At 40.6% G+C, this 15433-nt stretch overlaps 2 protein-coding genes across 8 annotated transcripts; both read left to right on the plus strand.

Moving 5' to 3' along the window:
- The first annotated feature begins 251 nt into the window (after nt 1-251).
- On the plus strand, nt 252-9188 carry LOC108242077 (cationic amino acid transporter 2). Of its 7 annotated transcripts, none has more exons than XM_017426674.3 (14): nt 253-762; nt 871-1445; nt 1643-1704; nt 2087-2460; nt 3235-3390; nt 4123-4288; nt 4412-4548; nt 5899-6121; nt 6747-6883; nt 6976-7078; nt 7161-7291; nt 7395-7561; nt 7663-7771; nt 8406-9188. In XM_017426674.3, the coding sequence occupies exons 4-14, from the start codon at nt 2091-2093 to the stop codon at nt 8534-8536; spliced, it is 1830 nt and encodes a 609-aa protein (XP_017282163.1). In that variant the 5' UTR covers nt 253-762; nt 871-1445; nt 1643-1704; nt 2087-2090; the 3' UTR covers nt 8537-9188. The 7 variants fall into 7 exon arrangements, with proteins under 7 accessions (XP_037833361.1, XP_017282163.1, XP_037833358.1 ...); XM_037977430.1 differs by having other exon boundaries at nt 253-339; nt 1368-1445; XM_037977433.1 differs by having other exon boundaries at nt 252-1445; nt 7440-7561.
- Nucleotides 9189-10904: 1716 nt separating this feature from the next.
- LOC108242048 (platelet-derived growth factor receptor-like protein) lies at nt 10905-14808 on the plus strand. The gene is made up of 7 exons (XM_017426627.2): nt 10905-11155; nt 11331-11467; nt 12320-12462; nt 12574-12725; nt 12861-13154; nt 13656-13795; nt 14514-14808. The coding sequence occupies exons 1-7, from the start codon at nt 11074-11076 to the stop codon at nt 14724-14726; spliced, it is 1161 nt and encodes a 386-aa protein (XP_017282116.1). The 5' UTR covers nt 10905-11073; the 3' UTR covers nt 14727-14808.
- Nucleotides 14809-15433: the final 625 nt, after the last annotated feature.

Genomic DNA, 15433 nt, shown 5'->3' on the forward strand with positions numbered 1-15433 from the left:
TCTTACAAATTCATAACTGTGACAGCATGAAATTAAACTTTTTAAAGGTAAAAATCAAAATAAAGAGCGCTCAGAAGCATTGTTAATATTATTTTTTACATTCTCAGAGGGATTTGCAGTTCTCACCCTCTGTTTAATAATGAGCACATTATGATCCCGACTGGTCGGCACTGAGAAAGGCTACTTTGTAAGTAATTCCCCTGAGTGGGAGGGTCACACGGGCCAGTCTTGTATATACTGCAGCAATGTTTCCCTCGCCCGAGTCAACAGCCCGGATCTCAGAGTCTCCCTGCGCCGTCACAGTCGCCGGCTGCTCCTTCGCTGGACTAAAGAGAAAAGGTAAAGAGCTCGTGTGTCTCTGCTGCTGAAAATGATCATCATCAAGTCAGTGTTAAATGACCTCTGCATCAGCTTTGTTTGAGCTTCAGCAGTTTCTGGCAAATGTTGCATCGTTTGTGACTAATGTACAGGAGAAAGCCATAAATGTCACATTTAAAGATCATTATCCGAGGGTCAACAAGATCATGATCCGCCCTCTGATCATAAAAATTAAAACCACGTGTGCAGATGCTGTTATTTAGTTAAAAATTACCCCCCCCCCCACACACACACACACACACACTCCCCCTGGAAATGGTTTCTCGAGCTGGACAGATCCAGCCTGAGCACAGATTTGGTCAAAAAGGCACTTTGACCGTCCCCACGGACTTCCTTCCTGCCCGCCTCCTGCCTGGTGAAGCAAGATGCCAGGAGGGATTATAGGTGAGCTGAAACCCCACCATGGGGAGATGAGAAGGTAAAAGCTACCTCTCGGGAAGAGAGAGAGAGCGTGCAGCCATGAAAGCTGCTTTGTCTTCCTCCGTTTCTCAGACTTTCAGGGCTGAAAGTCTGGCACAGGCTCACACCTTCAGATGGAAACACGGCTCCTGAAAAAAGGCAAGAAGCACAACGAAACTCCCTGACACACTTTGGGATCAGACTATGTCTTATGTCTAATCAGGAATATTAAGAAGGTAGTTCAGTTCTACTGTTGCCTCTTGTAGAAATGTCTTGTTCTCTTCCGTGGAACAACTAGGTATGGAGGTGAACCTTGAAGTCTTGGATTATCTGGGAAGCCTTAACTGTAAAAAAAAAAAAAATCTAATCCACAGATCCCTCTGAGAGTCAGAAAAAAGTCAGCCAGTAACCTCAAATATACATTTAAGAACAAAAATACTTGGGATTTCTGTAGAAATGAACAGAACAGGTGTACTGATTTACAGCAGGCTAATCTTATCTGTTACCAACATTTTTTCTTTACTTCAGAAAGCAAACGAAGAAGGCTCCTCTGTGTGTCTATTTTGCTGATTTCTTTGTCTTTTTGGCAGCGTTTGATCAGAAGTAGCCCCGACCTGGTCCGAATGGAGGGATTTACAGCATCTCTGACATGATACTGCCTTGGTGAGGTGAGCACACGTTGCAGATGGCAGAATAATTTACTGCATCTGGCGACATTTCTAACAGCGCATGAGACTCATGTCTGAGTAAAGTGCAGTCGTCGAGCGGGGCGTTGCTTTTCTGTCCTCTGAAACTCCAGGCATCAGCACTATCATATCACAGGTAGATAAAGAAGGGTATGTATCAAAAAAAATCTGTGTTTTAGGGGAACGACAGAGCCTGTTGTGTCTCATAAGCTGACCTGTGAGGCATAAACCAACAACAAAGGTGAGTAAAGGATTTTTTTTGTGTGTGTTTGTTTCATTTTGTGAAAAATTAGTGGAGCCTTATGATTTTTCACTATGAAAACTACAAATCTGTAACATGACTGATCTTTTCATGGGCTTTTTTTTATTCAGAGTGTTCTAAGATGCTTGTTGTTTTGGTCAATTTTTGAAGACAAAGACTGGCCTTAGACTTTGAAAATAATTTTTTTTTTTTTCTCAAAAGTTAAAACGCTCGTCTTTAGGCCTGACCTGACAATTATTCACTGACATGTCCTCTGATCTGCCCGTCCTCCTCTCCCCCTCTCTGTCTCTTCCATTTATGCTCTCTGTCTCGACATCAACCTGTCGCATTCCCTTCGTTTCCTCCTGATCCGAACCCTCAGAAGCATGCAGAGCGGTGTGGTCAAGTCCTTCCTGGTGAGCCTGTCTCGGAGGAAGCCCATCGAGCCCGACGGGGAGCAGTCCACCTTTAACCGATGCCTTACCACTCTGGACCTGGTGGCCCTCGGAGTGGGCAGCACCTTGGGGGCCGGAGTCTATGTCCTCTCGGGAGAGGTGGCCCGAGACACCGCGGGACCCAGCATCATTGTTTCTTTCTTCATCGCAGCCTTGGCATCCATATTCGCCGGACTGTGCTACGCGGAGTTTGGATCCCGGGTTCCCAAAACGGGCTCGGCTTACCTTTACAGCTATGTGACTGTCGGAGAGCTGCTGGCTTTTATCACCGGCTGGAATCTGATGCTCTCCTATGTCATAGGCAAGCATGATACACTTGATTTGTTCACAATTCAAAATTTCTGTTAATATAAATAAGATAGGCCCAGTCAGTTTAGAAAAAAAAACTGTAATAACTAATATTTGGTTGAATTCATAGTTGCCTGCCACCATGAAAGCTGGGCAGTGACGTAATTACCTGCATCTCTCTGTGATTCTTTGTCTGTTATCCAACTATTTCACGAATCACTGAATGATTTTTAATGAAACTCTTAGAAAGCAATCATTGCAGGTAGATCTGCAACTGATTAACTTTTGGAGTCGACCTGATTGAAAACAGTGGCCAAAGCTAACTGACCTCTGCAAACACAGAAATGGCTCTAAATTAGTCAACTTTACAGCCACTGAGCTAAAGTTTTGTGTGTTAGTAGCTGAAAGTCATCCCAGACGTATTACTCTGAGCGCTAACAGATGCAGAAGATTTTTGTTTGAAACTCTGGAAATATGCATTCCTATTTCAAAAAGCAAAATGTCTTTGTTTCATTACCTGGAATTTAAATTTCAGATTTTCATCAACACTGTCGTTTTTTTTTTTTTCTTTTTCATTTTAGAAGCAGTAAACGCTGAAACCCATAAATGATCAACTATCTACAAGGACTTTTTTTTTTGTGCGTCTGACAAAGCAGGGCCTTTCTTAAAGATAACAAATATTTAATAACACAACAGGCAGGAAATGTTCCCATGAAATGCGTTCTGTTTATGGCTGCAGTTAAATGGTGACGCACACTTATTAGTTTATTGCCTTCTTTCTGTTCAGGAACATCCAGTGTGGCCCTGGCGTGGAGTGGGACATTCGATGACCTTATTGGGGGCGTCATATCGAAATACTTTGAAGAAAACGTGTCCATGGGCCTCCCCGGCCTGGCCCCTTACCCAGATGTCTTTGCAGCTGTTCTCATCATGCTACTCTCAGGTACGCGCTGATGGTGCTAACTTAATGATGACTACAAAGTAAGTCTTAGAAAAAATGCTGCTGTGCAAAAACTATAAAATGCACCAAACAAATTCTTAGGCTCTTAGCAGCAGAAGGTTCTGATGGTCACGTATGAAAGGTTTTCCGTGTCTACAGTAGTTCATATAAAATATGTCAGAAGTTTAAAAAGACCCCTCACTTCCAGTTTGAAAGAAAAGAGACCTCAGAGACAATGGGAGTCTATTGAAGCTCGGCTGTGCAGAATTTACAGCCTGGTGGGATTTGAGAGGAAACCATAACACCTACAGCACTGAAAGACACGCTGGGTAAAAGGACACAAAATGCCCACGTTTCAATGATTAAACTGTATAAGAAAGGTTAAAAGTGTGGAAATAGGAAGCATTTGTTTGCAAAAAGCTTGGGAAGTTTAGACACCTTAAGAATGTGACATCATCACACTCTACGTTGAACATTGGTGGTAAAATCTCCAAAAATCATGAAACTTAAACTCTAATAGCATAAAAACTGTTAAAGATATCAAAACACTAGTTCAGCCATGTAAAGTTCAGCTTTCTGTGACCTGTTTAAACTTTGGATGGTGTTTCTACTGTGAAGTATGTCTGAGCTGCAGCGCTCCAAAAAGGGCCAGGCTTTCTCACTCGTTTCATTGAAATTTTATTGCCATCTAAGACAATTTAAGCATGTCAATAACATGCCATCTTTTCCACGAAGGCGTGTTGGCATTTGGAGTGAAAGAGTCGACGACCATCAACAAGATCTTCACAGCGATCAACATCTTGGTCCTGCTGTTTGTGACCATCTCTGGTTTCATAAAAGGAAACATCGCCAACTGGGAGATCAGCGAAGAGGCTCTGATAAACGCCACGGCAGAATTCAAGTAATGTCAAAGAGCACTTTCATCCTGTCCTTGTCCGGGTGTGTCCACTATCGCGTCTTATCTGTTTCACGTTTATCTCAGTTTTTTAGTAAATACGCGATAATGCTTTCCCCCATCACGCAGGAACCTGAGCTCTACGGTCAATGTAACAAGCATTTATGGAACGGGTGGATTTTTCCCACATGGCTTCAGCGGCACCCTGGCTGGAGCTGCGACATGCTTCTACGCATTTGTTGGCTTTGACTGCATTGCAACAACAGGTATAAAATAAGGAGAAGCCTCATTTGTCCTTATCACCAGGACATTTAGTAATCTAAATTCAATTTAACATATAAAAGTATTACAACTACAATTACCACTACTGATACGTCTCCTGTTGTGACAAGTACTAAACTTGAGTAAACCTAGGGAGTAAAATAACAAAGCTGTTGTAATAAAGTGCAATAAACATGCAACTTTTGTAGGCCTATATAATATCCCAGTGACTTTATAACAGATTAACGCTATAAATAGGGATTATAATAAAACATTATTGCACTTTTACCGATAAAGTTGCAAAGGGCTTTATAAGTAGGGCCGGGGAGAGTTCAGTTGTGTGGATGTTAACCCTAACCAGTCTATGGACCTTACTGGTCAAAAGGCTAGATAACATGTCAATTAGTCAGTGATTTTATAGTCATGAACATTTTAGGCTTTAAAAGTGAGAAAATTTAAAATTCAACACGAAATCTAACGGCCAGTGTAGGAAGACAAGCACATGGAAATGTTTTTGTGTCTTTTAGTTTTGGTAATGAATCTAGCTGAAGCATTTAGATCACCAATCAGAATGACCTCTGAATTTCAGAAAATTCTTGTCCATCTGAAGTTTAATGTCAGTAAGACAAGTTGTGAGATTAAAAAGATTGCTGGAATGGAAGAGAACCACGGACTGAGCCCTGAGGTACACTCCAACGCAGCCATGTAATTGACAATATGAAAAAGGCAGATCTCAAGACTAAAAGAACTTAAACTGGGCATCTATCAGAAATCAGTAGTAGGTCATTAGTCTCGTTAATGACCTCCTACTATTAATGACCTACTTCACAGTGATCTCTGTACTATGAAGTGACCTAAAACCAAAGGAAACCTTCATAAATGATAGCAAGTGTGCAATAAATCCTTCTGTGGAAGTTTAGATAGAAAAGACAGATTACTCCATATTCACAGCAAATATAAGAAGTAGATAATGTGATGGATGAACTATAGTGAATAAGCAATGGTGTTTTTTAAAGCATTTTCTACTTTATGTACGAAATGAGTCAAACAATGTAAACGGCAGTAACTGTAAGTGTCCAATTCTTATTAGTTAGATACTATGTTTTCATAATATGATCTGTGAGAATTGAGCTAATCTTGTATCTCTAACTACTGTCTGATAAATCAAGCATGCTCTTACCCACTTTGTGTTTGTTTGTTGACATGAAGCAGACATTTTATATATTTTTAGGCAGGTATAGTCAACCCCCTGTTAAACTTCAGTGTTCAAAGCTTCTAAGTGTGCTGAAGTAGCCTTCACTGTCATAAGTACCAACCTGTTAAAGATTATTATTTTATTTGTTTATTTTCTTAAGGTGAGGAGGTGAAGAACCCCCAGAAGTCTGTCCCCGTGGGCATTGTGGCTTCCCTCCTGATCTGTTTCTTGGCCTACTTTGCGGTGTCTGCTGCCCTCACTCTGATGATGCCCTACTACATGCTCAATGAAAAGAGCCCCCTGCCCGTGGCCTTTGACTACGTCGGCTGGGGTCCTGCCAAATACGTTGTGGCTGTGGGATCACTCTGTGCCCTTTCCACCAGGTCTGTGACTGAGCCCAGCCGAGTTTGTGTCTTTGTTAGCATCGAAGCCCAAGCAAAAAGTTTTCAGAACTGCTAGCATCCATGTAGACTTTGTCTTTAAATGTTTACTCTCACATTTAAAAAAGTATACCAAGAAACAAGTCAAAGGAATTGCAAGTTGGCATCAAGGCAATTCTAAAGAGTTGTATAAATTGACTTTTCTCTACATGTGTTTAAACTAGTATGATTTTTCTTGTGTTGGTTTGTCTATTATGACCAACAAGCATCACAAAGTGAAACGTTTGTCAGACATCTTCTATTTGGAGAAATTCCAGCTGGTCGTACAGATTGTCCGTCATTACTATATCACACTCTCGAGCTGCAATACTGTCTTAGCCCTTTATGCACTGACCATTACTTCTCTGCCACTGCCTCACTTGGAGGCTCAGAGGCAAAACAGTGTAGGTTGTCTTTAACTTCCTCATGCAGCCTTGGTCTTTTCATAAACCACACCAAGACGGCGAAAGGTATTTTCCGAAATGGGCTAGTGTCACATTTCTCTTTAAACAGGAAATGTTCTGTTTTTCTGCTGATCTGTTCGTAAAGCACAAACAAGTTGAAGCTTAGTTGAAGCTTGTCTCTCCAGTCTTCTGGGTGCCATGTTCCCGATGCCTCGAGTTCTGTTCGCCATGGCAAGAGATGGACTGCTGTTCCAGCCTTTGACCAAAGTCACTGCTAAGGGCAGCCCTGCTATATCTACCATAACAGCCGGAACTGTGGCAGGTACAAAAATTTTAGCTATTTTCAGGGTACCACATTGAAGTTATTGGAATTTAAGTGACTAAGTCTTTTTCGTCTTACTTTTAAATCTTCAGCAATCATGGCGCTCCTGTTTGATCTGGAAGCCTTGGTGGATCTGATGTCCGTCGGCACTCTGTTTGCGTACACACTTGTGGCCATATGCATCCTTATACTGAGGTACGTTTGTTTGCTTGACATTTTTTGAAGCCCCAGTCCTAATTGTGTAGACACAACATCTTACTTTTTTTGTATACATAAGGTACCAGGCTGATTCCGAAGACTCTGACCTGAAGATCAGAGAATCAAACTCCAAGTTTGGTTTCTTGAAGCCTCCTTCGTCTCCCACTTCTTCCACCGCACGAACTGTCACAATCTTGACTGTAATCTCTGGTAAACAAAGAAGAGATTAGTGAAACATTAAGGGCTCTTTGGTTGAAGTTTTCCAGTCAGTTTTAATCAGATCTTTTTTTGTGCTTCCTCTGTTCCTCTACAGTTGTGTGTGTGATTGCGCTGTGTCTCACCCTGACTCTGGCCATAGGTCCTCTGTCTCGTATGGAGGCGTGGAGCATCGTGCTCGTCTGCATCTTCGTCGTCTTTCTCCTGATCATCCTGTTTTTTATCTGGAGGCACCCGCAAAATCCTACAAAGGCTTCTTTTATGGTGGGAGTACTTTAACTGTTCTAACTATTCAAGTAGTAACTGATCAGGATATATACGAGGATATTAATGATGATAATCGGCCCAATATTCTCCTCTTACAGGTACCATTACTGCCTGCTCTACCTTTAGTGAGCACACTCATCAACATCTACCTGATGGTGCAGTTAGGATCACAAACTTGGCTACGATATGCTATCTGGATGTTAATTGGTAAGACCATTGTTTTTTAAGGCTTATAAGACTTTAACTGATAGTGAAGATATTCAGAATCCACTGGAGCACAGCTACGTGGTGGTGAGAGCTATTTCTTGAAATATACCGGCGCTCTGACTCCGACGGCCCGGAGAGGTTTTTGCCTTGATGGTCTTTGCATTTTTTTTGTCTATTTGTAGTTTTTGTGGTGTCTCTGAATTAATATTTGAACGTTTTTGAGGTCTGGTTTCTGCTTTAAAACAGACGCTCTAAAAACGCAGACACTTGGTGCAAAAGACCTCGCGGCGTGGCACATAAATGCTCCCCGGTGAACAAAAGCCCAGTTGAACTTTGAGTCACTGCAGTCATGGGGAAATCTTCATGGAGCACTAAAGTTTCAGCAAATATTTCTCTCCACCGTGTAGCTTTGCTTCAGTGACTCTTGAATATCTTCGTTTCCAGTTGTGGTCAAAATTAGCGTTAAATAATAACTAAGACATTAACAAGAGTGCTAATATTTTCTGCTTTTCTCATTCACAATGGCAGACGAGCTGAGCTTTATTTCGGATTGGTCTGTTTTTGGGATTTTGCACATAAAGATTGTAAGATTATCGTGTTCTGTTTATGTATTATCCTCCATCTCTCCCCGCAGGGTTAGTTATCTATTTCTGCTACGGAATCTGGAACAGTGTCCAGAGGAAGCGCCTCAGGTCCAACCAGACACCCATTGAAACAGTCAGCGGCGTAACAGAGAAGGACATCATAAAAGAGGAGAAGTTGTGAGCTCAGTGGGAGTGAAGACAGATAAACTCAGATGTTACAGAGAGTAACTGTTCTGAATGGGTAAATCTCAAGCGTGCAGAACAGCAACTTTACTTGGTAACATCATTTTTTTTGGTTTGTTTTTGTCCAAACTGCAACTTTATGACATCTTTGTAGTTTGTTGCGAATCAGCACATTCTCTGCCACAATCTGAGAACAACCTAGCACATTTCTTTTTTTTTGTTCATGCAACATTTTATAAAACAGGGATTGGTTCTTAAAGTAATTTTGCACATATTTAAACTACACTAAATTATTTAACCTATTCTGGTTTGTATGTTGCCTTTATCTATGTTAACACCATCTCAAACAGACTTTTAATCTGCTCCTGAAATAACGACAGCTGTAAAATGTGTAAATATATTTCAGTGCATGTGATTATAACATTAATTACAAGTTACCCGAGTTCATTTAATTATTAGTACTAATTTAAATTATTAGACTGAGGCAATTGTACAATGTAAAAATGCAGAATGTTTTTTTGTTAATGTGTTTAAAGTTGTCTGGATGATTATTTTGTGTTTTGAGTGTAAATATGGAAACTTTACACATTTGCTAATTGTGCTGCTCTAAGTGTAATCCTAAATTAAAGAAGAATCAGTCAAGTTTTACAGCTTATTGCAGTCTGGACTGGTTTTGTTGCAGGGTTTGTTGACTGAAGATAAAACTATAAACGCTGCAGTTTGTTTCTTTCTGCCGTTTTGACTTTAATGAACAAGAGACGTCCCACGAACCAGAGCTGGCCGAGAACAAAAGGACCTTTCAAGGCAGCTTTTTGTGCGTCACGTTCACAAACACGGCTTACAGTCGGTCATATGGAAGGATTTAAACCGTTCACACCAGCGTGTTGGGAATGTTATTAGAAATGTATGCCTTGTTTCGAAGAAATGAATTGGTAGATTTCTAAGAGTTTTACAACCAACCTGGTCTCAGGCCAGAAAAAGATATTCTACAAAGCAGTATATATCTTTGAAAGTGTCTATTTTACAACAGGATTAAGTCTCCAAGACAGCTTTATATCTAAGTGTTTAATCAGATACAAACAAATAATAATCTGTAAGTGTTAAGTCATTTAAAAAGAAAGTGTAATGACTTCAGTGTCTCTTGGATCTTTCTTTCTTCTGGTGAAACTTGAGAAATGAGTCTCTTAAAATACAAACCAAACACTTATTCATTTGTGAAAAAACAAACAGTTTGTGAAGGTAATGTAAAATAAACAAAAAACATGATCATAAATCAAAAGTTTACTTTTTGATTTTGGAGTGACACTCCTGCTTTCACACTCAGATATTGAACAACTTTTTACTTTCTAAAATTCTGTTCTCACGTTATAAAAAAAGGTTTCTGCTTTCAGATTTAAAGCCACTCCTGCTGGAAATCTTTATCCTAGAGCTCAAACTTCTGCGAAAAAACACACCGTTCGTTGCTGATATTATTTTTTACAATATGTGGGTGTGAACTGAAGGATTCCTGCTCTTAAAGTGATACTTAATTTACCTTAAAGAGGGTGGTTGATGGGAAGGTTATGAGTAATCAATACATATCCTGTTTCCAATAGCTCTTTAAATGACCTTGACCAAGACCAAAATGGTTTGCTGTGAAATTAAAACGACCTGCAGTTTCAAAAATTTCACAGCGGTTTGTGCAAATGTTATTTTAGAAACCCTGCTGTTAACTTGCAAAACACCATTATTTACATAAAATTCTTGGGAACAGAACAGAACAGAACAAAACAGAACAACCTGTGGTTTAACTAATCACATGACATTATAACTAGTTGATCATTGGTTAAAAGTGAACAAGCTGGACTTTAAGATACTCATTATTTTATTCCATTCAATAATTGATCTCAAACCAGAAACAACCTGAGTGTTATCAGACTGTGTGATTAGTATCGCTACATGAAGTTAATGATTATTAAAAACAATAGTTTAGGCTGAAAGACTTTCTCTTCATTTTTTAAATCAGATTCACTCTGCTTCTTCACAGATATAACTTTAATGTTTTAATTCATTGTAGAATAATATGACAGTGATTCAGATCACACAACAACAAAGTTAAAAGTCTGTTCCAGCGCTGATAAATGAACAGATCGGTTGTTTAAGTGGGACCTTATCTTTAAAATCAAATCAGGCTGAATGTGGATGTTTCAAGACAACTTGAGGACGAAGATAACACATGCAGGTTAAGAAGTTTATTTGTCCCTAAATGTTTTTGATGGAATGGCCTCAGCCCACGTCTGGCCAGCGTTTGCACTCTTCCAGTTCAGCAGCAAAGCAAACAGGATCTGGGGCCCTCATTGGTCCGGACGCTCAGCAGGAATTTGGGGTGCTGCTTGCTGCTTCAAACTCAGCTGGAGGAATTTGTGCGGTCCTGGTAAACGACTGGCTGCTCAGTTTGCGAGCTCTGCTCTCCTATTTTCCTGTCGGTTTGCACGGTGAACTCACTGTGTTGGACTGCATGAACTAAGAAGCCGCACGCCACTTTGATAATCCACCATGCCTCCTCTGAACTTATCTGGGTCGAAGCGGAGGCTGGTGCTGGGCTCTCTCCTGGTTTGTGCCCTAATCTCTGCATTAGGTAAGTCACTCTGATTCTTTGCTGTGTACTTCTAAAGCACACCGAAACAGAGACATTTGTTCCAGCCTACTTCAAAGGCTGGAAAGGAATAATTAAATAACACTTTTGCTATAGCCAGGTTCTCTTAACTCTATCTGCAAACTACAGTTGAACAATGTTTCCTATTGTCCAAAAGATGCTCAAGAACAGAAGAGCGCTTTAGGAGCTAAACCAAATGTTGGTAGATCAACAAATAAGGAGTCAAAACCTGCAAGGGCAAAACCAAAAATCAAACCTACACCTTCAGCTCAAGCACAGACCTCCTTAACACAGGTAGGACACAGTGATTATTTTTACTTATTAGGGGTGTAATGGTACATGTATTTGTACTGTGACGGTTTGGTACAAACAAGAACTACACCACAAATCCATTAGCCACAGATGATCCCATCAAAATGAGGGCGCACATTTTATTTAACTGCATTTTGCTAACAGACAGACAGAAGATAAGCAGAGACCGATATGATTTAAATACTTCGTATAAAATGAGAGCTGCATTTATATGGGTTACCCTGAAGGATGTTTTTGTACCTTAGGGTGCAAAAAATGTACCTTTAATGTAAAAACAAAAGTCAAAAACGTGTACTATTGTTCATTCTACCATCCTTGTACTTTTCAAGATACAGCTGGAGAGACACAAACCAGTATACCTTTTTAGGAATATTTCTGTAACTTTATTTATTGCTGTGTATAGCCAACAGTTATGGTTGCTGACATATAGGAACCCAGGAGGTGAAGCCTGCATGGGTACAGGTACGGGTAAGTTATGGTAAGATCAACTAAAGCAAACACTCCTTAGTTTTATGCATTTATTCATTTATTATAATCTCTTCTTGACCCAAGAAAGAGACACCTTTCTCGGGTTTGTCATGAACACTTTCTAGTGAAGGTACCAGCTGACAAATACTACCTTGATTTACGTGACCTGCTACTTTAGACTCTTCCCACAGGTGAAGGTGCTTTGTTTTTCTGTCTCTCAGCAGAGTTATAGTCTGCTGTACAGAATGGCGACCTTCATCCAGAGTCGCGTACCAAACCGTGACTCGGGTGTACCACTACACCCCTAATATTCATCTGTTTTGAGTTGGCTTTGTTTTTTAACTGTTATGTATGTAACACTCAAAGGTGCTAAAGAAAGGTAAGTTTAAGAAAGTGGGAGAGACCCTGAGTGTGCAGACAGGAGACACTTTGGAGCTGAGATGTAGAGGCAGACCTGTACAGTGGAGCGTCCCCCTTTATCTGGAGGAAGACGATGATGGAAGACTCAGGTACACCATTCAGTCCATAAATCTTCATTATGCTTTATGATAACAGAATTGTAAAATTAGCTCCAGTTTGTATGTACCTTGGCTGTTTTTATGGGTTTTTTTGCGCTGCAGGACTGTCCAACACGAGCGATACAACGTCCTGACCTTAGTCAACACGACCGGTGCGGACACTGGAGAGTACATCTGTTACCCAATGTTCTGCGAGGACCAAGACTGCAGGAAGGAGTACAACAAAGCAGCCAAAGTCTTCATCTTCTTTCCAGGCATGAATAATAAATTTTATTGATACTTACTCATGTCGTTCTTAGAACCGAAGGCTATCTTTTACCACCAACTCAACATGAACCTTTTTAACAATCTTATCAGCAATCTGCCTTGTCCTTCAATGCGCCAACCAGACCCGCAGGAGTTATTTGTTCCCTCGTCTAACTACTATGAGATGATTGAGCTGAGAAGCAACTGGCCGACGGTCCTCCCCTGCCAGGTGACGTCGCCGAAAGCAAAGGTCACCCTGCACCGTGAGTTCCCGCCCGCAGAGCTGGCGGTGGACGGGACAGAGATCTCCTTCGACGTCAAGAAGGGTTTCACCATCCATCGACCCAGGCCTTTTCACGCCGGAGTCTTGCACTGTGTCGCCAGTCTGGGCAACCTGAGGCAGAGCTCCATCAAGTACATAATCATCTATGTTAACTGTGAGTACTGCTGATAAGTTGATCATTTCACTCTGAGCCCGATCACATGAGGTTTAAAGAGACAAGGACCCACACAAAAGGGGTATTTTAGATGTTTTGAAAGCAGTTGAGAACAATTCACACCTTACTTGTAGCAGGTGGCTCCTTGAACGACCTCAGTTTGAAGAAATAAAGTTTAATTTGGACTAAACTGATGAGCTAATGGCTAGTCCAAATGAGGTCAAGACTAAAAAGTGCTGCTGCCATTTAAAACTACTTTATAAAACTACTTTTGCCTCACTTGCAACAATTATTGTGTCCGCATTTTTATACTGTTACTCCAAGCACTTTGAGGGAATTAACTTTATTATTATTATTATTATTATTATTATTATTATTATTATTATTATTATTATTATTATTATTTTACTTTTATTGAAATTTTACAAATTAATGGCTGCATATTTGAACAAACTGGGTTGAGAGACTGGTGACAAACCAATAGTTTCCATATGCAATCAGATCCCATGGCTCCTCCGGCTCCGGTGATCCAGGCTTCATTGAGCTCGGTGTCTGTGGGGGAGAACCTGCACGTCACCTGCACTGTGATGGGAGAACAGGACGTGAATGTAGAGTTCAGCTGGGAATACCCCGGACAGGAGGTCAGCCACAGTTTAAAACTGTAAAACCAACCCCAGCTTCGTCTATACAGTACACTGTGCACAAGTTAAAACAAACAAACCAGATTTCTTTATATCTTTCTTCCAAGACGCCAGCCTTTCTTGTAATCCTTTAAAGCAGCTTGGTCATTTTTCATTAAATTTGACATTTGGTCACTTTTTCATCAAAGAGCTGTTAGCTGAAAACTCATCATAAAGTAGATGATCAACTGAATGATTAAACTTTCAGATACTGTTCATCTGCTGTAGATCCATTTTTAGGCCCAATCCCCTTTTGTTTGGCCTCCACTTGGCCACTTTCTTAATTTTTATTAGCCTCAAACTGCACAAAATGTCATGGTCAGAAACACGGACTGGACAGGAAATGAGTTACAAAAAAAATCTTTGAAAGTCCTTCAGAACATCCGGCTCCTTGAAAGAAAATGAATGAGGCATGGTGTAATACTTTTGCACCGTACGGTTTTAAAGCATTAAATGTACAATAGTTATTAACTGAAAAGCTGAGTGGTGATTCTTTGCTGCACCTTTAATCCCCTTAGCTTACCTCGTCATTTTACTTAGTTCATTATTAGTCACCAAGCACTGACCCTATGCACTTAGAGTACTGATAAATTACTAATGCTTTACTATGGTACAAATGGGTAACTTCCCCTCCCATCATCATCATTGCTTCTGAGTGGAGGTCCTGCTCTGGTTGCAGATTGGGAGACCTCTGTACACTCGGGAGAGCATCAGCCGGGTCAGCGGAGGAGGGGCCCGACAGCAGTCTCAGTCCGTCCTCCTGGTGGACGAGGTGAGAGACGTGGACCAGGGGACGTACACCTGCACCGCTGAGAACCTGCAAGGAGCCAAATCAGTGTCCACCACAGTTAAAGTGCTTCCCAAAGCTAAAGCCAAGAAACCACGAGTGTGACGCTGCAGCTGGACAATGTCTCTGACGGAGAAGATGTCGTTCAGGACCAGCTTACGTATATACATATACATATACATATACATATACATATACATATACATATACATATACATATACATATACAAAAACAGACTGACAGAAGGCATGTTTTTCACATGGTGTTTCTGGTGTTTCTTTGAGTACCATTAAGGAAAGTGTTTATATTGCCATGGTAAAAAAAAGATAAGAGACCCAATAAGACCAAGCTTGTTAGTTTTTATCAACTTATTAAAACAGAAATGTAAAGCAGAACATCCCTGGGATGAGACAGATCCAAGCGGCAGAGTTTGTTCTCACCCCAGATCGTCAGGGAGTTCTCATTTGAACAAAACTTATCAGCAAAACATCCCAACACCACCAGTTTTGTCATAACTGGGAGGCCGTATCACTGTAAACAGACAGACACCATACAGGACAATTCTGCTGGACCTCATGAGGGCATCTCAAAAAACCTATAGTTAATTTTATTTTTCCATTATAATTAGAAGGATGTTTTTAGGGTTTGTTACATCCAGGTTCTCTTTGTAGTTGCAGTATGCTGCATTTCAGTGGTAGAACAATAAAACCTGCTGGTTCTTTTATGTCCCAGTTTGTTGTTGTAGTTTATTCAGAAACAGGCATCCAAATTAATTCCCTTGTGTACTGGTGTGTTTGGTGTGTGAGACAAA

The sequence above is a fragment of the Kryptolebias marmoratus genome, linkage group LG9, assembly GCF_001649575.2.
Source record: "Kryptolebias marmoratus isolate JLee-2015 linkage group LG9, ASM164957v2, whole genome shotgun sequence".
Lineage (NCBI taxonomy): Eukaryota > Metazoa > Chordata > Actinopteri > Cyprinodontiformes > Rivulidae > Kryptolebias > Kryptolebias marmoratus.

Coding starts and splice junctions, on each gene's coding strand:
- LOC108242077 (XM_025008164.2), top strand. CDS start 2,091: ATGCAGAGCGGTGTGGTCAAGTCCTTCCTGGTGAGCCTGTCTCGGAGG. Junction 4,289..4,411: donor AACGCCACGGCAGAATTCAA/GTAATGTCAAAG, acceptor CCCATCACGCAG/GAACCTGAGCTCTACGGTCA. Junction 7,562..7,662: donor CTACAAAGGCTTCTTTTATG/GTGGGAGTACTT, acceptor CTCCTCTTACAG/GTACCATTACTGCCTGCTCT.
- LOC108242048 (XM_017426627.2), top strand. CDS start 11,074: ATGCCTCCTCTGAACTTATCTGGGTCGAAGCGGAGGCTGGTGCTGGGC. Junction 11,156..11,330: donor TGCCCTAATCTCTGCATTAG/GTAAGTCACTCT, acceptor ATTGTCCAAAAG/ATGCTCAAGAACAGAAGAGC. Junction 13,155..13,655: donor CATAATCATCTATGTTAACT/GTGAGTACTGCT, acceptor ATATGCAATCAG/ATCCCATGGCTCCTCCGGCT.